The sequence below is a fragment of the Rhinopithecus roxellana genome, chromosome 1 (genome assembly GCF_007565055.1).
Source record: "Rhinopithecus roxellana isolate Shanxi Qingling chromosome 1, ASM756505v1, whole genome shotgun sequence".
In the NCBI taxonomy this organism is placed as follows: Eukaryota; Metazoa; Chordata; class Mammalia; order Primates; family Cercopithecidae; genus Rhinopithecus; species Rhinopithecus roxellana.
Genome location: NC_044549.1, coordinates 153,199,049 through 153,226,751, shown reverse-complemented (window position 1 = coordinate 153,226,751; position 27,703 = coordinate 153,199,049). Strand labels below are relative to the sequence as shown.

General features: G+C 37.4%; 1 protein-coding gene across 1 annotated transcript in view; it reads right to left on the bottom strand.

The window, feature by feature from the left end:
• P3H2 (prolyl 3-hydroxylase 2) overlaps positions 1–27,703 on the bottom strand; it is a 166,082-nt gene that overhangs the window by 18,513 nt on the left and 119,866 nt on the right. Inside the window, exons 2-9 of the mRNA XM_010385848.2 lie at positions 21,179–21,331; positions 19,993–20,182; positions 14,612–14,743; positions 12,984–13,126; positions 12,564–12,653; positions 10,321–10,361; positions 9,009–9,103; positions 392–519 (exon numbers count right to left, since the gene is read on the bottom strand). Of these exons, the coding sequence (XP_010384150.2) occupies positions 392–519; positions 9,009–9,103; positions 10,321–10,361; positions 12,564–12,653; positions 12,984–13,126; positions 14,612–14,743; positions 19,993–20,182; positions 21,179–21,331 (972 nt within the window). The remainder of the gene's footprint in view (positions 1–391; positions 520–9,008; positions 9,104–10,320; positions 10,362–12,563; positions 12,654–12,983; positions 13,127–14,611; positions 14,744–19,992; positions 20,183–21,178; positions 21,332–27,703) is intronic.

Below are 27,703 nucleotides of genomic sequence, written 5' to 3'. Positions count from 1 at the left end.
CATCTTTATTTAATCTTCATTCTATATTTTTATTATCAAATACTATCACCTTTTATGAAAATAAAAAGAATGTAAATTATTGATATATTGGCTAATTCTTAATTAAAATAAAAGGATTTATCCAGCAACTTTATATGATGGGCAGGGACCTTGCTAGATGGCTGTTGGCCTAGGAAATATGCCAGTAGCTATTCCACATCCCACCTGGGAAAACTACAATAATCCCAACCCGAAGGCTATAAAAGTTCCTCAAAAATAATTTATGTCTTTCTCCGAAAGAAAGCAATATTTCAGGGCCTTTTCCTCGGCTCCAGATGAGACCAGGACCAAAGCAGTCCCAGCTTCTTGGCAGACCAGTGCAGTGAGCTCCCCTCCTTCTCCCGGTCCTCACACTGGCCACACTGTGGAGCTCCCGGCACTGTTCTTCCGACAGGACGTTATCCAGGAGAACCCGCTGAGTCCCATTCAGCTGCTCTGAGTTGTAGACGAATGTGATGTTTTCATAGAGCAGAGGACCACCTAAAGGAACAGAGCACATTGTCTTCCCTGTTACCTCTGTCCCCAGAAAGGAAGCACAGAATACCAAATAGCTTTCAATGTGCAATTCGAGTGAGTTCGTTTCCTCATGAATATTTAGAAATGCAAAGACAAATTGCGAATTAGGAAGCTTGATAAACACAATATAGATTCAGGAGAAAGGCAGATGTCTGACTATCAGGTTTCCTCATAATGTCATAATAATATTACATGTGTACATTATTTGGAGAGAGATAGAACTATTTTTGCATTTGTTTCTAATGCTGATCCCAAAAAGTCGACTGGGCATCTCATGGGACTCTCTTCTGAGAAAGCCCACCCTTGTTCACAGTCCCTCATTCATACCTCTGTCGCAACACCATAGATTGCATGTTTGGGTCCCCAGGTATGACATGCACACCTCAGTTTCACTGGTGTCTAGAGCAACACCTTCACCACGTAATTTAGGTAGTCACATCCAAGTCAGGAGTCACTAGACTCCTCCTCAGTCTTCTCCCTACCACATAACTGACCCTAGGTTGTCTTGCTTTTGGAGTGTTTTTCTCTGTTCTCTAGGCAAAATCTTCACGTTTCTATTTCCGCACAGGAGGGTTTCCTTTAGGCACCTACTCTCTTCCCAGAGAGAGACCATAAGTTTATAAAATTAGCTCCGGATAGGCTCTTCAGAGGGTGATGCTTTTGGATCACATTTTAGGTTGTGAAATTACAAAATCCAGACCTGACAAAGTCCTTTTCTCATAGAGTAGGACTGAAGGACAAAGCCTGTGATAGAGGAAATCTCCTGATGTAGTACAGTGCAGACATTTTGAACCAGAAAATCAAACAGAAGAGAAAACACTGCTTCTAAACCATTTATCATACTCCCAAGGGGCCTAATGCGTGCTTGTCCATAGCAACAGCTCAAGATGAGGACAGCAGGGGTAGGGAAGGCACAACTCCCTGCCACCCCAGGTCTAGCAAAGGTCACCAACACGTTGGCCTAAAACACTTCTGTAGGAGGAAGAAGAGACAATTGAAATTGATGTCTACTTTATCTTTATAAAATAGATTAGTCAGCCTAGGGAAGAGCACTAGCTAAATGTTTATTAGTCTAGCTAGGATAAAAGACTCACTACAGCTCATGATTAATGGAATATTAAAAGAATGAGGCAGTGTTTCTCAATCTGGAGTAACGTTCATTTATCTGTTAAAGCAAAAGTTCCCTAAGGAGCTCCAGTGCTGACAAATTATTTTTACTCTAATTTTACTTCTATATATGCAATCATAAAATTATGTGCGTATTATTTATTTTAGTAGTTTCATACAGTACCCAAACCAATTTACAAGTCTAAATAAAAGCAAGACCATAAAATGAACTAAATTCCAATCAACAAATGAAATGGTGAATGTTATTTTTCTGAAAATAAAAAGCTACTTTCCACATGAATATTCTACTCACTGATCTGGTCTGGGTTCTTTTGAGCCAGGATTCCTTATAGTACTGTTGGTGTGTAATTACTATTCTACCACAACATTTCTCTAGTTAAACTACTACACAATCTTAATGTATCATGATTAATTTTGGCCTTTGTATCAGTCCATTTTCTTGCTGCTAATAAAGACACACCTGAGAGTGGGTAATTATAAAGAAAAGGAGGTTTAATGGACTCACAGTTCTGCATCTGGGGAGACCTCACAATCATGGCGGAATTTTAATGGACTCACAGTTTCACATCTGGGGAGACCTCACAATCATGGCGGAAGGCAAAGAAGGAGAAAGTCATGTCTCACATGGTGGCAGGTGAGAGAGTTTGTGCAGGGAAACTCCCGTTTATAAAACTATCAGATCTGGTGAGACTTATTCACTACCAGGAGAACAAACCACCCCCATGATTCAATTATCTCCACCTGGCCCTGCCCTTGACCTCTGGGGATTATTACAATTCAAGGTGAGATTTGGGTGGGGACACAGCCAAACCACATCAGCTTTCACCTGAGCCTAATACATGATTTATAAGTTCATCATATTTCATTTATTTCTAGTCTTTAATCACTGAAGTATTATTAATTGGTGTCAATATGACCATAACTGTGCCCACTGAACTATGGAATCCCATGATACCACCTGGCTAGAAGTTGATCCCTTACATAACCCCTAATTGCTTCTCTTAATTTTTGGAAAATTGTGATCAAAATTTATAAATATGGAATTTTCGGAACCCAAGAATATATCCATAAGCCCCCTGTTTCAGTATCACGTCTTTTAGTTGAATAGAAAAATATGCTTTTCTATAATTCACTATTTCTCAAATTTTGTTTCATTGAAAGTTCTGGGAAAGTACTGGGTTAAATAAAATATAAGAGGACATCTCAGAACTTTTAATATGTGAACAGGTCTTATTAATGTCCTAAGCAGTGATATAATATGCAGCAGTTTTTAGCCTTAATTGAATACAACGCTCTCCCTCCCCAACTTCCCCAACTTCCTTCCTGCAGCAAAGACTTTACAATGGACTGCAATGATCATTGCCTCCCGACATTCATACAGCTGTGCAATTTGCTTCCCACAAATGCAAGTGGAACCTGGAACTTACTTCTAAGCAGTAGAATATGACAAAAGTGATTAGGTGTCATTTCTGTGACTACGTTACATAAGATTGCAACTTCTATCTTGCTAATAGACTCAGTCTCTTGCCTTCTCCGCTGGCAGGCTGTGAAGCAAGTGGTCATACTGGAGAGGATCACATGGCAAGAAATAGAGGGGATCCTCCAGCCAACAACCAACTAGGAACTAAAAGGCCATAGTCCAACAACTTTTTAGGAACTGAATTCTGCTATCTAACTTGGAAGAAGATCCTTCCCAGTCAAGTCTCGGAAGAGACCTCAGCCCTGGTCAACAACTTGACTGAAACCGGTGAGAGAGCCTGAAGCCAAGGACACAGTTACGTTCTCTGCAGACTCTTACCCCACAGAAACTATGAGATAATAAATGGATATTTTCATAAGCTGCTATATTTTTGTTATTTTTTTCATAACAATAAAAAAGTAGTCTTTAAAAAATTTATTTGACAAGGTCTCACTGTCACTCAGGCTGGAGTGCAGTGGCACCATCATCATGGTTCACTGAAGCCTTGACCTCCTGTCCTCAAGTGATCCTCCCACCTCAGACTCCCAAGTAACTGGAACTGCAGGCACATGCCACCATGCCTAGTTTTTTGTGTTTTTTGTTTTTGTTTTTGTTTTGTTTTGTTTTCAGGGTCTTGTTATGTTGCCCAAGCTGGTCTCCAACTCCTGGACTCAAGCCATCCTCCCTCCTCAGCCTCCCAAAGTGCTGGGATTAGAGGCATGAGCCACCACGCCCAGCCAAGTAGTCTTTTAAAAATCCCCCCAAAACATCTTAGCATGGAAGGCAGTTTGGAAAAGGCTGCTCTAATCTATGTAGCTGATTAAGATTTGTAGTCAAATTGAGATAGGCCTTCCCTCGAATATTTGGAAAAGTGAACTGTATATTCCATTCCAATTTAGAAGTATAAAAAGAAATGTTCCTTCAACAGGAAGGATGAGATACTTGTAGATTCACTGAAAAGCATTTGCTAATATAAAACTAAAATATAAATGAAAGACAGATGAGAGATTTAGTGAATTAAGTTGGTTTATACTTTGCCAAGTTTTTCTCTTTTTCTACATTGAAGGTGTATTATTTGAAACATAATTAGCTTATTTTCAAAATATGATTTTGAAAGTTAGCAAAACTAAAATATTTAGGAAAATGTCTATCAGTCTTAAGCTCCATTATAAGTATGTATTATCATTACTATCATTATTGTTGAATTAATAAGCTACACTTGGAATACTGTAATAAGTTCTGACTGAGACACCTTAATAAGCATAGAGCCTTAAGAGAAGGCTATGGGGATATAGACAATTCTCCTAGCATTTCATAAGTAACATGCAAAGATCAAGTGAAGGAAGAAATGCAACATGGAGTTTTAAATATCTGAATTTCGGGTTCCAGGAGAATCTGCATTAGAAATCTGCCTTTCATGTAGCTAACGTAATCATTAATATTAGTAAGTATAGAATTTTACACAGATATTTCCCACATGTACATTTAACAAAAATGACCCCTTACCCATCCACTAACCAAAAGGAAAAAAAAGATAAATTAAACCCTATCATTCAACAGACAAGTCAACCAGCCTACATATGACTAGTAGCACACCAGACAGAGGAAAACATTAAAATAAAAATTAAAATGTAGTCCAATAAATTGTGGTTTCTGGGGCCTGATTTGATGGCTTCAGCCAATTCTTAACCACAGTCCAAGAAGATTTAGTCAAACAACTTAATTCTTCTCTCATTCATAAAGTATGTGCCTGGCTCTGACTCTCTGGTTGCAACAAAAAGGGATCATCTAAGAAAGTACTCCCTTGTACTCGCTGTCTGGCTCATGGCAAGAAGAATCACTTTATCAGAAATTCAATAGTGTCATACAAAGCATGATGGGGTAGGCAGGCTAACAAGCCCTTATATGAATTCAGCCTTTCACAGTTTAAGAAAAAAAAAAGGCCGGACACGGTGGTTCACACCTGTAATCCTAGCACTTTGAGAGGCTGAGGCGGGCAGATTGCCTGAGCTCAGGAGTTCGAGACCAGCCTAGGCAACACAGTGAAACCCCATCTCTACTAAAATACAAAAAAAATTTGCCAGGCATGGTGGTACATGCCTATAATCCCAGCTACTCAGGAGTCTGAGGCAGGAGAATCACTTTGACCCGGGATGCGGAGGTTGCAGTGAGCCAAGATCACCCCACTGCACTCCAGCTTGGGCAATAGAGCGAGGCTCTGACTCTCAAAAAAAAAAAAAAAAGCACTTTTTATGTTCACCATCTTAAAACAGTTACTATCCTTCTTTTATAGATAAAAATCATGGGGCCCGGAGAAATAGAGTCACTAGATCTGCATCACCGTGGAGCATATCAGACTAAGATAATCCCAGAAACTAAGCTTCCTGATTCCAGGTTTATTCAACATTGTTTCTACTACCCCTCTACTGACTCTGGAATCATATTCATCACAACCTTTAAAAATCTGGTGGGTGGGCTGAGCATGGTGGCTCAGGTCTGTAATCCCAGCACTTTGAAAGCCCGAGCCAGGTGGATCAACTGAGGTCGGGAGTTCGAGACCAGCCTGATCAAGATGGTGAAACCCCATCTCTACTTAAAAAATAAAAATAAAAAAATTAGCCAGGCATGGTGGCACGCACCTGTAATCCCAGCTACTCGGGAGGCTGAGACAGGAGAATCACTTGAACTCAGGAGGCAGAGGTTGCAGTGAGCTGATATCACATCACTGTACTCCAGTCTGAGTGACAGAGTGAGACTCTGTCTCAAAAACATAAAATAAAATAAAATAAAATAAAATAAAATAAAATAAAATAAAATAAAATAAAATAAATCTGGTGAGTGAAAGGAGAATGGACAAGTGACAGCAATGTTTTTTAGTGACTTACCATATCACGCATGTTTCATGGACTGAAGCCACTGTGGGATGTAAATAGCCCTGAGTCACCCCATCTTAATGCTTAGGAGCTGTCCAGTAGGAATAATACTAAATACTAAACACTGTTAGGCATCCAGAGTAGATGACAATCTCTTTGGGGAAGATGAGAAAAGCTGAAGTATACTTGATTCTGCGACACATGCCTCCCTGACATCCCATTTTAGTGAAATTAAGATGTGAAAATGTTGCTGGGCGCGGTGGCTCATGCGTGTAATCCCACCACTTCGGGAGGCTGAGGCGGGAGTATCATGAGGTCAGGAGTTCGAGACCAGCCTGGCCAATATGGTGAAACCTCAGTCTCTACTAAAAATACAAAAATTAGTCCAGTGTGGTGGCCCGCGCTTGTAGTCCCAGCTACTCAGGAGGCTGAGGCAGAAGAATTGCTTCAACCCTGGAGGCAGACATTGCACTGAGACAAGATCAGGGACAGAACGAGACTCCATCAAAAAAAAAAAAAGATATGAAAGTGTTTTCTGGTTGGAAACTTTGTCTCTATCTGCAATTGTTCTTAATTTAGATCCTAATTAGGTATCTGATGACTGGACAACAGGCTTTTTAGTGGTGATATAATAAGAAATATGCTGGTCTTTATCCCTTGTTTCTGGCACAGAACTCCTAAATCCCTTGAAATTTCCCAAGGGATAAGAGTGTCCATTTTTACTCATAATGAGATCCTTTGAATCACACTTAAGCTTATGCAGATGAGGTGAATTAGGGTAGGGACCCTGAAAAGACTCAGAATGGAGCTGGTCACCAGAAAGACCAAGTGATCAGGAAAGTGAAAGCTTTAGCCTCACCCACAGGCCTCTGGGAAAGGAGTTTCGGGCCTGCAGATCAAGCTCTATAAAAACTCTTGAACAACAAGATTTGATGAGCTTCTAGGTTGCCGAGCATGCGGAGATGCTGGGAGGGTGGTTTGCCCACGGAGGGCATGGAAGCTCCTCCTCCCATCCCCCCATACCTTGCCCTCTGTACCTCTTCATCTAGCTGTTCATCTGCATCCTTTGTGATAAACCAGTAAACACAGGAGTTCCCCTGAGTTCTGTGAGATGCTCTAGCAAATTAACCTAACCCAAAGTCAGGATCATGGGAACACTGGTTTGTAGCGGGTCAACGAGGGGTTGGTCAGAAGTACAGGTAACATCTTATACTTGCAATAGGCATCTGAAATGGGAGTAGTCTTGTGGGCTAAGCCCTTAACCTGTGGGATCTGACACTATTTCCAGACAGTGTCAGAACTGAATTGGATTATCTCACACTCAGTTGCTATCCACTGGAGAATTACTGGTGCATGTGGGTGAAACCTCACACACATCTGGCCACAGAAGTATTTTGTATTGAATATGAGAGTATGGTAGGCAAAAAAGTTTGTTTGTTTGTTTTTCCTTCAGACCAGTAGTTTCCCAGAAAACATTCCATCCTACAATCCATTAGCCACTTCGACCTAGACAATTCTGTAGACATGGTAGATTTGGGTAGCCCAATTCATCATGATCCTTCTCCATCACATGTAGTCTTCTGTCCTGCTGTTCTATTAACCTTCCAGTCAGTTGCTGGACACCAGATTCCCTGGTAGCCAGGGGGGAAAAAAATGCTTTGAAATTTGGCAACTGTCCTGGAGTTTCCCAAACATTTACAGCAATGTGTTGCCGTATTGGCATGAACTTCCTGGGTGATTTCTCAGCCTAAAAGGCAACATGAACTCTGGCTGACCATGAAGCTCTCTGGCATTTATAAAACAGCTTGGGCTTTGTGGCTGCAAACTGAGGTCCAGGTCAGATTAGATGAGCATATTATCCTGTTTACTGCTTCAAACTGACTTGGAAGCTAAGGAAGGAAAAGGATGGGAAATGTGAGAGTTGTAGGGAGCCAAAAGTTTTCAAACCAGAGGAATGTGCTGACAAGGTCTCCTGGGGAAAGAAGTACTGTACTTCTTCCCAATGCAGCATTTGGAAAGCCTCTTGTTGTCTTGCAATTATTTAATCAAAAGGTGATACATTTTTGTTATCTATACAATTCTATGTTTCATGCAGCAGGTGAAGAAGAGAAAATGGGATTTTGGGTCAAAGGTCTGGATTCAAGTGCCTGCTCTGAGCTTCTGAGGCTTTAAAGAAGTCACTAACTCTTCCTACATGAGATGCTGTTTAATATTAAAATAGTGTGCAAATAAATATATTGTGTGCAAATTTGCTGGGAGATCATAAAACATATAGAAATAATAATTGTTAAGAATTACTACTGCTGTTAGCATTACTATTGCTGATAGTTTTTATTAATCTAACAATGCTTGGCTCTGCTTAAAAACTGTTTTCGGCAACATTCCACCTGTGCCCCACTAATTTTCATCTTACATAAGTAGGCACATAATGTTCCCTTGCTTCATCTCTGTGCCTTTGCTCAGTTTCTTTTAACCACTAGAATGGTTCCCTCTACATCCATGCATCCTACTACATTCTGCTTTCTCTAAAGACCATGCTCAGATCTATGTGTTTCAAGCATCTAAGGTTAACTAATCTAATATCCCATGTGGCTGGTCTCCTCTCCAAGTTCCTCTGATATACAGTCTGTCCCACACTACCTAGCTCTTACTGACTGTGTAACAGAAGTAAGCCATAGGAAATTGCTAAGCCTCCGGTATTCTGAGAATGGTGATGACCATGCAAGATTCCTTGGGAAACAGACGAGGGAGTGATTTTGGAGGCTTTTTTTCTTTCTTTCTTTCTTTGGGAAACCTACGGTAATAATACACAAATCTAAGACATTCTTTTTCTTTTTGTAAGTCTTGCTTTCAGACTACTAGGGAGTATAGTAGTTTAGTCCTATTCTTTATTTTCTAGAGAAAGTGGGTTCTTCCTTGATCTGGAAAAGAACTGGTCAAGCCCCATCTTCCCCTTCCCCTCCTTTATAGAGTAAAAGCCCACAGCTACTTACCTTCTCTTAGGTCTCGATCTATCTTGGGTGATAACTTTTTTCCCATTGACAATCCGTGAACTTCTGCTCCCTCTACATTCACTCCTGAAGGGACCCTGCCCATTCAAAAAATTTAAAATGGCAATTTGTCACTGAATAACGATGCTCAAAGGCAAAGAATACTTTAACCAGGTAGTCTATGACTCTATATTGTGTATTTTGTTGTATACAAGTTCGCCTGTCTTTTAAAGTCAAATTAAATGTCACTGCCTCTATGAAGTTCTCTATTTCCTCAGTGAGTTTGCCTTATTTCACTCCTCTAAATCTTAGCAACCTTTATTACAATTTATTGTATTCATAACGTAACCCTCTTCAGATTAGTCTCTAATCTCAAGTAGGAAAAAAATTATCATGTGCATCTTTATAATGCTCAGAGTGTCCAATGTGGCCTGGAACATGGAGTGCATCACTGAACAATTGTTGGATTGAAATAAATTATGTCATAATGTAGTAGTTCTTGACTATTGTGAGAAAGAAGACACAGGTTTGTCATTTGCAAACACACAAATGATAGCAGGCTGTCCTTCATATACATAAAAATCGAACAAATCTAAATATGTATATACATTATTGGATCTCTTGAAATAATTTTATGCCACCCAAGGGTTGAGTTTTTGAAGCCTAGTGAAAGACTTCAAGATTCTAAATAAGAAGATCTGGATCCGTCCTTCCTTTGTGATGCGACTCTAAGCAAGTTGCTTGCTTTGTCAGGGCCTCAGGTTCCCAATTTGAAAATCAATAAGCTGGACCATGTGATCTCAAGCAGGTGTTTCTAACCTTCTGAGTTTCAGTTCTTTAAAAGATGTAAATTGACTTTTGTCACTTTAAATAATGAGCTTTCTTGATTTCTGATTCAGTTAGTGACACCTAATATTTTAGCTTGCAGTATAACTTTCTGAACTTCATTATTTCAAGTAAATACGGTAAGGGAATTCACCATCAAAAAACCCATTTCATAGTTTTTTCTGTTAATAAATCAAAAACAGTATCCAATCTTCTCAGATTTGGAATCATGGAATGTTAGCACATAGAGATTGCCTGATTTAACTCTTTTTTTTCTGGAAGGAAAAAAAAAAAACCATGAGACCCAGAAAGCAGAAGATATATTACCTAAGGTTACAAAAACGTGGCAGGCAGAGCTGGGATCTGGCTGCAGAACTCCTAACTCACAGCTTACAATTATTTTGTCATATCCCCTTACCTCTCTATGATAGGGTATGATACTAAGTATTTCTCCTCATAAAAACCCAGTTTGTGTTCTGAATGGACTTACCGATTCTCATCCTGTCGTCCTCCATACCTGATCCAATAATTCTGTTTTGAATCGATTAAAAAAAACGCAGGAATTTTGTCACTAAAACATCACTTACAGAATTAAGGTAAAATAAAATACGCACAAAACATTCAAAAGATCTATAATTTAGGAATTTTGTACATTGTGTAAAGATACAATATATTTATATTCTATAGATTAATGCAAAGGAAGGCTAAAGTTAGTGGAGATTTGGCAAGGGCAAAATGAAATACAAATCGATTTTTTAAATAGTATGGAATTAGCCTGGATATCCATCCTTTTGTCCAAGAAAGTGACTTGGAATTTGGTGGCAGAAAAACATTTCAAAGAGTATTCAGTTCAACTTCTTTATGTTTTCTGAATAAAATAAACAAACAAACAAAATCCAGCTTGAATAATCATCCGCATATATCATGAAATTAGTAAATAACATATTCTAAAGTCTCTTGGATAACATAATTTTTAAAGAATAATAAGTAAGACCAGATATAAATATTAATATATTAGAAGGTGTTGTATTGGAAATAGTACATTAAAATTAACCCGTTTTAAAAAGTGTGCCTATAGAAACATGACATAAGAAATGAGACAAGGGGGCCGGGCGCGGTGGCTCAAGCCTGTAATCCCAGCACTTTGGGAGGCCGAGACGGGCGGATCACAAGGTCAGGAGATCGAGACCATCCTGGCTAATACGGTGAAACCCCGTCTCTACTAAAAAATACAAAAAACCAGCCGGGCGACGAGGCGGGCGCCTGTAGTCCCAGCTACTCGGGAGGCTGAGACAGGAGAATGGCCTCAACCCGGGAGGCGGAGCTTGCAGTGAGCTGAGAGCCGGCCACTGCACTCCAGCCTGGGCGGCAGAGCAAGACTCCGTCTCAAAAAAAAAAAAAAAAAAAAAAAAAAAGAAATGAGACAAGGTTGTAAATGGACATATTATAAATAATTTTATAAATGTATTAACTTGTATATCATTTGAAGAACTTACATAGTAATCAATGGATAAATGAACAAAACCCATGCCCAAATAATTAAAAGAAGAGAAAAAATAGTTAATACGTGAAAAGGTTTATTCTTGCTGGTCATCAAAAAATTATAAGTTAAAATGATGTATTATTTCATATATAATACATAAATAATAAAAGTGATTTTAAAATGTTATTTCTTACTGCTGATAAATTTGTGGTAAAATGGTACTTTTGTGCACTACTAGGATTCAAACGCCCTGTTCAATCTGTTGTGAGGTTTGAGACTTTAGAGGAGTCACTAAATCTTCCCACATGAGATAGTGTTAGTATTAAAATAGTGTGCAAATAAATAATTCCAAAAGAATTATTTATTCTCTTAGTAATCATATATGAGTATATATATATAATTGTAAATTAATAATAAATAATTTCAAAGAGAATTCTCTTAGAAAAGCAATTTAGTTTCAAGAAATTTAAAACCTTATGTCCTTTGATGACAGAATAATTCCACTCTTAGGAATTTATTTTAAGGATATAGTTCAATAGAGAAAAATGCTTAATACATTTTGTATAATTCAAAAATCAGAAATAATTCAAATGTTCAGCAGAAGAGTTCATTTATTTATTGTACATCAATTCTACCTATCTAAAATTCTAAATTCTACCTACCTTTTAGATACTAAAATGTATCTAAAAATACCTTTTAAAGTTATACAAATGTAGAAATTTCTTATGATATCTTCTTAAATAAAAATCAGAATACAGATCTCTTTATACCATAGTATATGTTTCTGCAAAAGATAAGTCTTCATATAAACGATGATTAGAAGACAACATGAAAAAATGGGGTGAAGTCAGCATGATGGGTGGTAGGATTGTGACTGATGGTATTTTGAATTCTCTTTAATGTTTAGGTAATATACAAGCATTAAAAGAAAACCTAAAACACCACATCTGGAATTTAGGAAAATGAAACACTCTGGGGCAGATGAGTTATACACAAAACACTTTTACCCAATAGATTTGCTTTTGACTTTGGACCTCATTAACATGGAATGACTGATGTGGAAATCCATTCGTCTTTTAAAGTTCATCAGATATATTTAGTAAATATCTCCCAGCCCTATTTTTACCTCAAGGAAGGCATTAAAATCTTAGCTTTTTGAGGTAAATGGCAAAAATGGAGGCAGGTAATAAAAACATAAAAAGAATTCCACTGAGTCATTATTTTAATAAACATTTCCTCTTTCCTCTTACCGGTTCAGTGTATGAAAACCCCAGACCTTCTGCAGCTGATTTTATCAGCTCAGATTCTAGCTTATGACGTTTCACAAACATTGTTAAATCCTAGAGAAAAAAAAGTAAAGAAAGACATTTTTTATTTAAATAACAGGTAACAGATATGATAAATGTTCAGGTGGCAATATTTTCATTAGATAGTCACAAGTGAGCTAACAAATATTCAGAGCTGCAAGACATGGCCCCATCTCAACATACTTTCACGTGCTAGCATGTGTGAATAAAAATGTGCCTCCGGCGTAAAAAAAATTGGAAAGAACTGAGTTCTAGAACCTTTGCTAAATTGTTAGATATCTTTAAGACCAGGGTTGTATTTTTGTCAACTCTTCCCAGAACACATGCAGAATCAAGAATTTCTTTTCAAAACATTGGTCTCACCTCTCTGGCCTCAACAGATGCTGGGTCAATGCTGTCATCCAGCAGACTCTCATAGTAATCCACATTGTCTAGGACATCCTCATCATCTGGGTGGCACAGAAGATAGGCTTTGGCACATTCCAGGGCTTTCACATGCTCACCAACTGAAGGACAAAGGAGTTGCAGCATTAGAGTCAGCTTAGGTCTGTCCAAAGGATTTTTTTTTTTTTTTTTTTGAGACGGAGTCTTGCTCTGTCGCCTGGGCTGGAGTGCAGTGGCCGGATCTCAGCTCACTGCAAGCTCCGCCTCCCGGGTTTATGCCATTCTCCTGCCTCAGCCTCCGGAGTAGCTGGGACTACAGGCGCCCGCCACCTCGCCTGGCTATTTTTTTGTATTTTTAGTAGAGATGAGGTTTCACCGTGTTAGCCAGGATGGTCTCGATCTCCTGACCTCGTGATCCGCCCATCTCGGCCTCCCAAAGTGCTGGGATTACAGGCTTGAGCCACCGCGCCCGGCTGTCCAAAGGATTTTAAAGGGAGGCCAGCAACATGTCTACAGAAGTCAGCATTAAACATGGATAGAGGGAAGATAAATTGAGGCTCAGCAGTAAAAGCAGAAACAGTCACAGATAAAAGGAAAGACATTATTTCAGGTATTCAAAACTTACTACCTTTGGTCTGCTTTGGTGCTAGTTGTTTTGCACAAATTATCAAGTTTTTATCTGAAGATGTTTGTTGACAACTTTTATTCTTTAACACAGATAAACAGAATTGTATGAGTTAATTCTGATTTTTGTACTGAATTTGGGTTAAGTAAACATCCAGAAGATGACCTTTGCAACAGTAATGTATCATTTTGTACATAATGTACTAGTAATATAAGTGCTTTTAAAATGTTATTTTTCATGGCTGCAGTTTGTGATAAACTGGTACCTTAATGCAAAGTCCTTCATAGAGTCCCAGATGTTCTGGAGGAAGCTCCTCAAATCCCTCACTATACAATTAGAGCAAATCCAACAGTAGCAAACTACTAAAAGGAACCAACAAAGATGTTTCCAATATAAACTTTTCATTACAGAAATATTTAGCTATTACAAGGGAAATTGTAAATGTATGCTTTGTTTTGAAAAAGGTCACAACATTGGATTTCTTCTAATGGAAATTTACAGTATATGTATGTGTGTGTATATATATACACACACACTCTGAGATGACCCTGATTTTTAAAAAGAATGATAAAAATTAAGCAACTCTCTCAACTTTGATTCACTGTTTATGACTTCAGCACATGATTCATTGTGTGCCATCAACACCAGGATAATAAATAATGTTTTGTTTTTGGGAAGGAAGAGGATTTTGCAAAGTTCTTTTTAAATTGAGTTAAAAAATATTAAGTCTAAAAAATCATGCAAAATGTCAATCTAGTATGATTTTCAGTAAATTATCACAGCATTACATTTTGTACTTTGCCCATTGGTGAGTTCCCCTTCTGCTCTTCTTGTCCTGTGGCTCAGGAGAGAAGAAATGCATAAATTCCTATTGCTTTGATAAGAAACTGAAGAAGTCAGGACATTAAATTACAAAAATGTGATGTCTGTAATGACGAACCACAACCCCCCAAGAAGTCTTCACGGATGATCCACGCTTTACCTCGATAGTAGGCAAACTGTAGGTAATCATAGTGCAGAGGAAGAAAATTTTCAATGGGTGAGAGGCGGCCAGGGCGGGTGGCAAGTTCCCTCACACATTCATGCTGACAAACAAGCACCTGCATGTAGTGATCTGGAAGACAAGAGCCAATACATGTGTTCCTCCAGGCTGCTGAGTGCCCAAACGTCAACGTCACAGTCACAGTTACTCAGGGCATTCCTCACCTCACCACACTCGGAGAGCAAAATTACTATAATCCTCACTTTCGGACTGCAAAACCTTTTTACAAAGAAAGTAGTTGACTTGCCAAGGTCTCCTGATCAGTGATCACTAGAACGACAGCAGATTCCAAATCCTCTAGCTCACAGTCTGTTCTCTGTACCTCACTCTTCCCTTCCCATGCACACTTTTTATGCCCCACAGTCCACTTTCCCCCACCTACACCCAGCTGAATGTCAGTTTTCATATTTAACAACTTTGGGGCCCCTCTTTGGATATCTTAGATGGTTCGAAGGGCCCTGGAAGTGGAAATGGAAGTTCAGATGCTAGTAAATGTTAAGGAACAGTTCGGAAAAAGAAGCAGCCATGGATGTGGGAAATTCAGGCTGAGAAGTGAACCAAAAATGCTCTTTTTCTTTGTTAACATTTTCAAGCCAATTTGTCCTAAAGGAGAAATAAAAACTCTTTTTTTATTTTTTTACGCCTATTGGTCAGAAACTTATTCTACACAGTTATAAATTAGTCTATTGCCTAGACATTGTATATTCGAATAGTAGGGATATTGTATATTCTTTACCAGAGACTGGTAAACTAGGGAGAAGGATAAAAGGAATTTAAATGAGCATTTTATTTCCTATTTCTCTTCACTCCCCTTTCTATCGCTCCCATTCTTCTTGCTGGAGGGTCCTGAAGTGTTGGGGTTTGCATGTCCCCTTGAGCCCTGGACTCTATCTTATCAAAGCCTGAGATGAGGAAACACAAGTGGTGAATGTCCCAGAGAAGAAAATGCCTCCTACGTTTCATCTTGACTGATTTTTACAATGAAGATGGATGCATTTTCCAGAAAGAACAGTTCCTTCATGCCTGTGCTGAGTGTATTCTTTTGAGGATGATGATAAAATCATTTGATCTCATAGCTGTGCAATTTAATTTACCACAACTGCCTTTTTTTTCAAAAGGTTCCCTGTTTCGTCTGAGTTTGGCTTGGATCTTGATGATTTTGCAGAGGGACCCCAAAACACAACAGGAAGGAAATGTGCATTTTCTGGTGCGGGGAAATGTGCCAGGTTTGCATAACTTGGCTAACTGAATGATTTATAGCACAGCTAATAGAATCTCTAAAGCCCACTGGTTATTAACCCCAGTCCAGGGGGTGTGAAGGAAGAATGAGTTCTATTTATTTGATTAGCATGTTAGAAATAAATAACCAGCTGTTTTATTGCTTAAGAAAACAAAAACAAACAACCTTCAACTGTTTTCTCCTACTCAACTTACCATTTGCATTTCTATTTACTTTCTAATACACATTCCTTTTAATTCCAAGTGACAAGCAAAAGGTAAAGGTGAAAGATATCCACCAAGAACTCAAAATCTGAATGGGAATATTTTTTCAAAGCGGATATAAATAGCAGCAAAACAGGAGTGACAGAAACGTATCCTTTAGGGTTTCATAGCAGGGCTGGTAATAAATAACTGCATTCAGAAGCCATTTGTATTTTTCCCCAACTGTTAATGTCAAACTCTAAAATTCAAATATTCTGATTTTCTAATACATTTGCTATTTAAAAAGCCACTTTTATTCCTAATTTAGGACAATTTTGAACCAGACAAGAATTTATATAGTGAGAATGGTCATATTACTTTTATTAGGTATATCCCTTGCCTTCTTTATATCTTAAATGACATTGTGCAATTAATATGTTTTTAATAAGTTTGAGTCTTAAAAATGAAAGAACCTGAGTTATGAGATCTCTATTATTTTCCAGCTACCAACATGCTGTGGTGACCCTGAGCAAATCACTAAATGCTAATCTGTGGGAAATCGTCGATTAATTTTCCTAAACCAGATCTAGGACATTGGCCAAAACTGTTCAGTTGCCATTGGTAGAAGCAGGTATAGAGGCCAATGTGGGAGTGAAAGCAGGATGCATATCCCCCCACAACCACAACATAGTTAACTATAATAAAGGAAGAATCTGCCATTTCCAAATACAAGATCAAGTGTAGAGAAATAGCAATTAAAATGTGAACCACACATAAAACTGACATTCCAAAAATTTAGGCAACTGGATCTTGCAGAGATCCAAAAGAAAACAAAACTTTCGGGAAAATATCCTCAATAATTGAGATCGTTGTATTAAATTTAGGTGAACTGAGTTGATTTTGAGTAACTGGGTGTGACCCAAATTGGTCATTTGACATATTAATTTTCAGTCTACTTCCTAGTCTAATTTTTGATAGCTATAACCTAATTGTCTCTATAAGAAACCTTAACAATAATTCTTAACAATAATTCTAAACCTACATTCTCATAAACATGGAGTATTTAACCATTTAATCCCTGCTATGTGACTGATGGCTATGTCATCGCCTTCCTTCATTCATTCATGAATCAACCCATTCATTTAACCAGTATTTACTAAGTACCTACTACAGTCACTCTTCTTAGGCACTGAAGATTGAGCACTAAACAGGACAAGGCTTTAGCCAAGAGATAGAAGAAAACAACACTTTGAAGATCTATAAGTGGAAATAAGCACAGCATATTTAAGGAATCAAAAAGCAAGAGAGAGTGTGAGAGGGAGAGAGAATGAATGAAAACATACACATGTGCCCAATCATGACAGTTCTTATTAAAGAACTGGATTTTAGTAGAGATGGGGTTTCACCATGTTGGCCAGGCTGATCTCAAACTCCTGACCTCAGGTGATCCACCTGCCTCAGAATCCCAAATGCTAGGATTACAGGCGTGAGCCACTGCTCCCGGATGAGTAGTGCTTTTTAGGAAGACTGGAAGCCTTGGAAGTTGGGGAGAGTAAACTGATTGTATTCACTGGCATTTTAGTACGTAAATGAAGTTGAACATTGCTTTTTTTTTTTTTTTTTTTTTTTTTTTTTTTTTTTTTTTTTTTTTTTGAGACGGAGTCTCGCTCTGTCCCTCGGGCTGGAGTGCAGTGGCCGGATCTCAGCTCACTGCAAGCTCCGCCTCCCGGGTTTACGCCATTCTCCTGCCTCAGCCTCCCGAGTAGCTGGGACTACAGGCGCCCGCCACCTCGCCCAGCTAGTTTTTTTTTTTTTTGTATTTTTTAGTAGAGACGGGGTTTCACAGTGTTAGCCAGGATGGTCTCGATCTCCTGACCTCGTGATCCGCCCGTCTCGGCCTCCCAAAGTGCTGGGATTACAGGCTTGAGCCACCGCGCCCGGCCCATTGAACATTGCTTTTCATATGTGGGTAACTCAGAAAAAAAGTGTGTTCAAAAATATTTGTGAAAAATTTATTAATAAATTATCTTTTGCCTACTTTTCAATTACGTAGACCTTAAAAGTATAGATTCTAGATTCAGAAAAGTCCAAATATCAGTTCCAGCTTCACTTTAATCACATCACTTAATCTTTTTCAGATAAAAATTCCTTATTTAAAAAAGGAAGAGGAGAGTAAATAATAATAGTATCTATAAGAGTTGCTTAAAGCATTAAATAGATTAAAATATGTTAAGTGCTTTTTACGTCACAATTGCTACATACATGTTGGCTATTATCATTATTATTATTATTATTTTTTTTTTTTATTTTTTTTTTGAGACGGAGTCTCACTCTGTCGCCCAGACTGGAGTGCAGCGGTGCCATCTCGGCTCACGGCAAGCTCCGCCTCCCGGGTTCCCACCATTCTCCTGCCTCAGTCTCCCGAGTTGCTGGGACTACAGGCGCCGCCACCAAGCCTGGCTAATTTTTTTTTTTTTTTTTTTTTTTTAATTTTTAGTAGAGACAGGGTTTCACTGTGTTAGTCAGGATGGTCTTGATCTCCTGACCTCGTGATCCACCTGCCTCAGCCTCCTAGAGTGCTGGAATTACAGGTGTGAGCCACCGCTCCCGGCCCACGTTGGTTATTATTACTACTGATAAATAAGAAGTAAATTACTATGAACAATAATAATTTACAGGCTCTCTTTGAATATGAAAGATATTAACACTTTGCCTACAAAATATTTTGCAATACTTTCTATTTGTGTTTATAGATCAGCTTGGTTTATTGTATAAATCTGTACTTACAAATCTTAGGTAAAGTTTTTAACTTGTTTTTTATTTTTCTTGTCTTTTGTCATGCTTAGAAGAGCTTTTCTGCTGGACATGCTGGCTCACACCTGTAATCCCAGCACTTTAGGAGGCCGAGGTGGGCGGATCACCTGAGGTCAGGAGTTCGAGACCAGCCTGGCCAACATGGAGAAACCCCATCTCCACAAAAAATACAAAATTAGTCAGGTGTAGTGGTGCATGCCTGTAATCCCAGCTACTCGGGAGGCTGAGGCAGAATTGCTTGAATCCAGCAGGCGGAGGTTGCAGTGAGCCGAGATCGCGCCACTGTACTCCAGCCTGGGCAACAAGAGCAAAACTCCGTCTCAAAAAAAGAAAAGAAGAGCTTTTCTTCTCCTAATATTATACAAATATTTTCCCTCATTTTCTTCTAACAGTTCTATATTTTACACTTATATTGTTATTACAAATATAACTTATTTTTGTGTAAGGTATACAGCAGAGAACTCACTTTCCCCTCATAAGTGGTTAACTAGCCAATCTCCCAAATTATTCTATAATGTGCATTACCTACTATTTTAAATGCCACTTTGTAATATATTAAATTCTTATTAAATAACAAAACATTTTAAGTAGTTGAAGACTATATCAAAGTGTTCACTACTACATTGTTTATAATAATGAAAAATTTCAACCTCTTAAATACTCATCAGTAAAGGACTAGTCAATAAAATTCTGATGTGTTTATATAACAGAGCATTACCCAGCCATTAAATACAATAAAATGACTCTTATGTACTTACATGAGAAGAAGTCCACAATATATTGTTAAGCATAAAATAAAACAACAAAAGTTGAAGAACAATATAAATTGTCCTATTTTATAAGAAATGAAATAATAACTATAAATAAATACACAAATATTTTACATAAGGACCTGAAAAAGCTTGGGAAGACAGTCACCAAAATTTAACTACATAAATTTCTCTACAGGAGATAGGCTGGGATAGACACATGAGAGTTTTTTATTTTTACAATATATTCTTCTATTTTGCTGGAATAGTTTTTTATAAATCGCAAGTAGTATTTTTATAATCAAGAAACAAACAAAACGAAAAACTAAGCTTTACCTGCAATAGCTTCATACAGACCAGCCTTATACCCTAAATACTCATATTCTTCAAATCTCTGAGGCCCCTCACATAGAGTTCGGCATTCTATATCTTCAACGAAATATTCTCTTAGGGCTTGTTCGAAGTGCCTGATAGCCAACTCAAAGTCATCAGCCTCATAATGTTTAACTCCTGCATTGTAACTCTCCTGCAATGAAACAGACAAAACAAAAAACAAAACAAACAAACAAACAAACAACCTCTTAGTTTCAAAGAGAAGGGTTTATGCTGACTGAGGATCGTTTCGGTAGGTGGGGTACTGACTGCTTGTGCTGAGGAGGGATAAAGAAGGGTTGCACTGGGAGATAAAGAACAGCATTCCTGGCTTCAAATACTTACAAGTGGGAGGGGTCTTACTGAGCAAATAGGCTGCTATGTGATCAGTCAATTTCATTTTTTTTCCTTAGCACACGCAAGACTGTATTTTCGAAATCATTTGCCCATAGGTAGGGCCATGTAACAAGCGCAGGACAACAGATGTCGGTGGAAGTGACATCCACTTTTAGGCTTTGCCTGTGTTTTTTTAAAAAAAAATATTTTCTAAAGTCTTCCCTTATCCTTTTCTGCAATAATTTTGGAGGCTACATGTTGAGAATGGTGATGTCAAAAATTAAAAAAAAAAAAAGGCTTTCAACATGTGATTTCAAGTAATGTTTAGTGTATACAAAGAATTACATCACTTTTTAAAACCTCAGATTGAATTGTATAGGTACAATGGGCAAACCACTGGACTGGGAGCTGGAAAATCACAGTATAATCCTGAACAATTTATACTGGTCTCACCTCCTCGGTATAAAATAAAAGTATTGGAAAGGTTCAGAGAGGATTATAGATAATTATATGATGTTCTAGTTTTTATCACATTATATCAAATTTCTAAGTAAATTTTTATTCTCAATTTTAAAATTTTTAATTTTTTAGTTTTTTATTTCAATTTTTAAAATTTTAATTAAAATTTTAAAAAATCATCTCAATTTTTTCCGGCATGATCATTATATTCTGAGAACTCTGAAAGTCTAAAAATGTTACTAAAATTTGAGAATAAATTTTATGAGATATTCATTCATAGAAATTTGCTTTGACTCAAATGAAACTTAGGAGCACTTAGCTCCCTGTGGTGAGGGCAGGGGTCCACAGAGCTTACCAAGTGTGGTTTGGCTTCTCTGTCTACCAGTTGCAATGCTTCAACACCAGCTGTCGCTCTGTAATTCTCAATGTTCTGCTGCATTTCCATGTGCTCAGGGTTTGCCACGAAAAATGTGTGAGCTGCTTCCACTGCTTTTTCGAGCTGGTTAAGCTAAAGAGAAAACAAAAAAAGACGAAATGAAGGCAAATATTTCTAAATCATACTCAGAGAAATACAAAGATCAGTCCAAAATCTCACAGTTTAAGAATGAAACTAGGAGCCTAGGATTTTTTTTTTTATCAGACAGGCAATAAAAATAAAATAGACAAACGAGATTACATCAAAGTAAAACACTTCTGCACAACAAAGAAAGCAATCAACAGCTGAAGATACAACCTACAAAATGCAAGAAAATACTTGTAAACTATATATTCATATCCAAAAGGATATATATGATATATAAAAAGCTCAAAAAACTCAATAGAAAGAAAAAAAGGTTAAAAAATGGGCAAAAGATTTGAAATGGCATGTCTCAGAAGAAGATATACAATTGGCCGACAGATGTGTGAAAAAATGCTCCACATCACTGAAATGCAAGTCAAACCCACAATGAAATACAACTTCATTCCAGTTAGAATGGTTATTAACAAAAAGATAAAAGATAACAAGCATTGACAAGGAAGTGGAGAAAAGGGCACCCTTATACATTGTTGGTAGAAATGTAAATTAGCAAGACCATTATGGAAAACAGTATGGAGTTTCCTCAAAAAATTAAAAATAGAACTACCATATGATCCAGCAATCTCACTGCTGGGTATATATCTAAAGGAAATGAAGTCAGTATGTTGAAGCTATATCTGTACTCCCATGTTTACTGTAGCACTATTCACAATAGCCAGGACGTGAAATCAACCTATGTGCCCATCAGCAGATGAATGGATAAAGTAAATGTGGTACATACATACAATGAAACTATTGCGAACCAGTTTAGGAAACTAGAATTTGCTGCCAGCGTCTATAAAATAAACCACTGTTTTAACTGGAAGCTTGATATCTCTGTCTTCCATTTTATAAATTAAATACATCCAAAGTGGTAAGAAAAGTCCACATAAACATGTGCATGCTACATATAATGTCATACGATTGGATGGAGGTTATTACAAGGCTTTGTCAGTACTAGGTTTCAGCTAAAGAAGGACCTACGCACTCCTCCAATGAAACAAACCAACAGCACACTACATTTAAAGGCTTCAGACTGGACTTCCTTTAAGACCTAATTAAAACAAACCACAGGAGCGAGTAACTCTAATATGGGGGTAACTCTATGCATTAGAAAAATAAATTGTGAAATAAAGAACAATGGAAGAAAGGGGAATAATCTGACATGAAGATGGTACTGACTTTTAGAGGAGGCCACTGAGATGTCAGAAATACTGGTAAAAATGCCTGCAAGAAGGCTCGGGCCATTTCCTCTCAAGCTGTGAGGAACTAAGGCAAGCATTTTCTCTTGCCAGCCCAGAGGCATGACTGTGCGGTAGTCATGCTGCATGGAAAAAGAAATGAACATTGACTAAATCAACAGCCTGCTGACATTCAGAAGCTACACTATTCTTGAACCTGTGTGTAAATGAGGCTCCTCTGACACAGAAAGAGTTTTCCATAGCTAGTAATAAAGGAGGGATTGCTAAAGCACGCATTGACTGTGCAAAAATCACCAGTAGCCATCCATTGACCAGAAAAGAGGTTTCAGACACTCCACTCCATGACATTCAAGAACTCTGGGATTTGGCTCTGGTTTTCCTAGCATCACTTCTTCCTCTCTGCCATTATACCAACTCTTTCCGGAGAAACTGAACTTCTGCAAGTTTTATAACTTACCGCCTGCCTATTCAAGAACACACGCATAGGTCCAATTCTCCAGTCATGCCCCAATTCATTAGTTCACCCATTTACTTATTCAGCAAATTTTGCACCAACTCCATGTCAGACACTAAAGAGAATACCTACGTGGTCAAGACAGACAAAGGCCCTGCTTTCTATAAGAAATGTTGACATTCTCATAGAAGGGGATAAATCCCAAGTCAATAAATAAGTAAGGAAAGTAATTTCAGATTGTATTAAGTGCTATGAAGAAACAATGAACAAAGTTGTGAGCACTGGCTGGGACTGGGCTGGAAGGAGAACACCTTTAGATTCATTCATCAAAGAAGATCTCTCTGCAATGTAATTTCTGAGCTGAGACCTCAAAGTTGAGGAGCCAGGCATGAACTGAACCGGAGGAAAGGCATTCCAGGTCCAAGAAATGTGAAAGGTGAAAGGTGCCTGAAGTGGAAAAAGCCCTGATGTGTTTTCAAAGCAGAGCAGAGATCAAGGATGGAAATTTTAGAAGTTAGAGAAGGACAGATCATTTGTGCAGGCTATGGTAGAGTTGAAATGTCATTCTAAGTGCACAAGGAACAAGGAGGGATATAATCAGATCTGATACACATTTTAAAATGATAATTCAAACTTCTTTTTGGAAAATAGATCTTCCTCGCGGGCAGAAGAGCACTGCAGTAATCAGGTCAGAGATGATGCTTTCACTTTGCAAAATAATGTAGCATAGCATAAGTCAGTTGTCTGTTTTACTTTCCTTCCGTTCCCTGCGTCCATTCCTTTCTCTTGGTCTCCATTTTGCCCATCCTTGCTATAACAATGTTTCTTAATTCAGAAGGCAAACACATAACACAAAAGGAAACACGTCTAAAATTTCCAAACATTTTGTATGGAAAATGTACAAGTTCCCTATTTTCTGAATTATGGTATGCAGCTCAAATAGTTTGATTATGAAATTAAGAACAGCCTATAAGGCACGTGCAACAAAGAAAAGGAGGTAATAATTCTAAAGCACATTAAAGCTTCTAAAATAGAATATTTGGCAGCACTTTTTACTCTTTTGAAGGTTTTTTTACAATCAGAGTAAAACATCAAGCCTAAAATAAGTAATTTCCATTATTCTTAAACATCAACATTTTCAATAAATGAATGAATTCTTTTTCTACTTTTGTTACCCTAACTTTGAGAATTTATCCATTACATTTTAATGAAGTGTTATAGCTTTCGGCTTGGCTTTTTTACCTAGATTTCACAATATAGTAACTTTAGAGATTTTTAACTCCCAAGTGACAAGCATGTAAGCTGATACTGAAGACATCCTGTTTCTAAGTCACAGTATAAGTTTTAAGCTCTGGCTAGCAGCATAAGCACAACAGCTAGAGAGAAAGGAAGTCATCAAATTACAGCATGTATATCATACTAAATAAGAAAATTCATCCTTTGATGAACCTGTAAGATGTGTGTGTGTACATATATATGTATATACATATATATACATATATACATATATATGTCACAAGGCATGTTTGTAGACATTTAATTACTTGCTAAAAAGTCTCCAAATTTACTCGAATTTTTGCCAACTTGGGTTAATTTTTCTTCACAGAACCAAATAAATAAACACATTTCTTAAAACATGAACAATATATTAAAATAATATTCTTAAAATTTACAAAACATTAAATTTTGAAAGAAAATTTGGAAGCAGTTTGTTTAACCTACTGATTTAACTAAATCCTGTAAGTTACAGTTTTTAGATGTAAAGAACAGGCTGTTGAATGAGAATTCAATCTTATTTTAGGAAATTCCTAAACATTTCTAAATAAGTCAGATTTTTGCAGTAAAATAATACCCATATAGCAAATAACTTTGCATTTTATTTCACAATTACTGATGATGTTAATACATTAACATAACTTGTAAAAAGATCCATATTTGAAATTGTTTTCATAATTCAGTTATAAGAAATAATCGTTTGTTTCTCTTGGCGAATTTATAAAATTAATTTTTACATCCATTGAGAGCTACCTAATATATTGTGTTTCCCCTTTTGCCTTGACTACTGGGAAGCTCAGGACTACATTCACTGTCATTTACAGTAACTATATTATGTTGGGTTTCTAATGTGTCAACCTAAAGTTGGCATATTTCACTTTTTTATTTGAGTGTTTTCGTTTTCATTTCAAAACTCTAACTATACAAATAGTTGCCTTAGCAAGGAAACTCAGGGACATAGAAAAGGTACAACCTATTTAAAATATATACTCCCATAGTAAGGGAAATTTTTATACAGTATATTCCTTTTCTACCTCTCAAGGCAGAACATTTTAAACTTTCTAGCTTTGAAGACATGATAATTCACGAGTTAGGTGGCCATGCTAATGTAGAAAATGAACTTATCTTTGCATTTATGGAATGTTACTATAAAATATAGTCATAGTTATAAGTAAATATTTATAGTTTTCAAAATGCAATTTGATAAGGATTAAATGGAAAATGACATTTCTAAAGAGTACCATTTCCTCTGTGGAGTATATTGGAAAGGAAGAATCTGCTTTCTTAAAGTGCTTTTTTTTGCCAAACTGCTTATGCTCTTTCCCTCGATTACTTATGGTCCCAATTCTGATTAATAGACTCCTGCTCTTTCTAAACACTCTAGTGAAGTTTTAATCTGATGTTTACATTTTAATGTTAAGCACTGATGGTGAATAGCCACAGCCAAATGAAGATACTCTTAGGAGCTCAGTGAAACAACAGATTCCATCAGCTTTCTAGAAAATTTCTTATCTAAATAGAAACCATCTTTCTGGGTAAGGAAAACATTAAAGTGAAGAAACAGAACTTTTAAACATACTATTTCTGATTAGAGACTATTTAAAATGAAATGCCCTTTATGTTAAAAACAAACAAACAAGCAAACAAAAAACCAACTATCTAAGTACTAGCCAAAAATAAGTGTGTGCTTTTAATTGGACAGAATTGCACAAGTCATCTGTGTATTGTCTAACTTCCTACCAAGGCAACAGCCAAAACTTGAATGGCTGCTGGGTAAGAAGGAGAGCACATTATCTCAGTGATGGAATGTAGACAAGTCATCTCTGCCTCGGGTCGAACGAAGTTAGTGTGCATGGATTATTGGTACGTTACTGTTGTTTTTGGTTCTAAATGCTAGGACACAGTAAGACTGAATAACTGGGCAGGGATCTTAACCTCTGCAGTGTTTGTCCAACACTCTCCCTTGAGGTGTCAGATGATGACTAATGGTTACCGAAAAGCTGTGTGGGCCAAGACCTTGCTGACATTTGCTTCCTGCTACTGTTTTTGGAATCAGCTTTAATCCTTTTCAAAGTTTATTCTGAAGGTAGTTGTCATTAATTTCATACTCTAGTTTTGCCAGCATCCCATGACTATTGTAGTAGTCATTACCTTAACATCTAAAGAATCTAGTTCATGTCAGATTTTGAAAAATAAATAAATAGAAATCCAATGTCTCTCTATGTGAGCACAGAACTCTGCTCCTCTTACACATGACCCTGCCAGTGTCTCTCTATGTGAGCACAGAACTCTACTCCTCTTACACATGACCCTGCTGGTGTCTCTCTATGTGAGCACAGAACTCTACTCCTCTTACACATGACCCTGCCAGTGTCTCTCTGTGTGAGCACAGAACTCTACTCTTCCTACACATGACCCTGCCAGTGTCTCTCTATGTGAGCATAGAACTCTACTTCTCTTATACATGACCCCTGTACTGCTGAGCACAATCTAACGTGTGAGGTTGCCAATAATAAAAATTGCATTTGTCATATAGTTTGTATGTTTTATATAGTTCACAAAGCATTTTACAATATTAGTTATAAAAATAAGAGAAATAAAACTGGCCATTTATTGAGCGTCTGACCAAGAAGACAGTTTCAAAATCTAGATGAGCCCTTACCTCTACTTCAGGACCAGTGCAGAAAGTGGCTGATAATTATTGACAAGGGTATACTATGATACAAACAATAATTTATAGCATCAAGTCAAAACTTGTCCAGGGACAGTGTTCCCCTTAAAGAACTTTAGGGTACAAAAACAAATTTTGTTGTGATAACACTTGACTCATATTTTTCCTGGTTTTCATTATAATAAAGGGAGAAAAATATTGTCTTTCCTTAGTGACTCAATAAAAAAAAAAAGTTTTAGCTGGCCATCAAGTTACTAGAGCCAAAAGCCAGCTTCCTAATTGTTCACTACCACAGTTAGGTCTCTGCAACCATTAGCAGCCAGATCACATTTTTTCCTCAAACTGTATGTCACAATCTTTTGAATTTGTCAATTACGATAGCAAAATGGCAGTTAACTATGGGTTTCTCTTTCTAAGATACCTTCTTGAAAATCAGCAGTGAAATAGCTTAATGCAGTCCGGGGAATGATTTTTCTGGTCTTGAGAATATGAAAAAAAAATTTCAAAAGTTTGTGGGTGTGTCTGCAACATTGTTTTGTGAAATGGCAAAGCATCCAACATAAAATGTCATAAGCAACTGTGAATCAATGTATGGGTTTATTTAGTGTTTCTCCTGTAAGTCCACATGTTTCCTGAGTAGATTGCATGGGGGCATATAGATCAGGGACAAGAAGTAATCATTTGGGCCCTGGCTTGTTGAAAATTGTAACTAGGATAACACT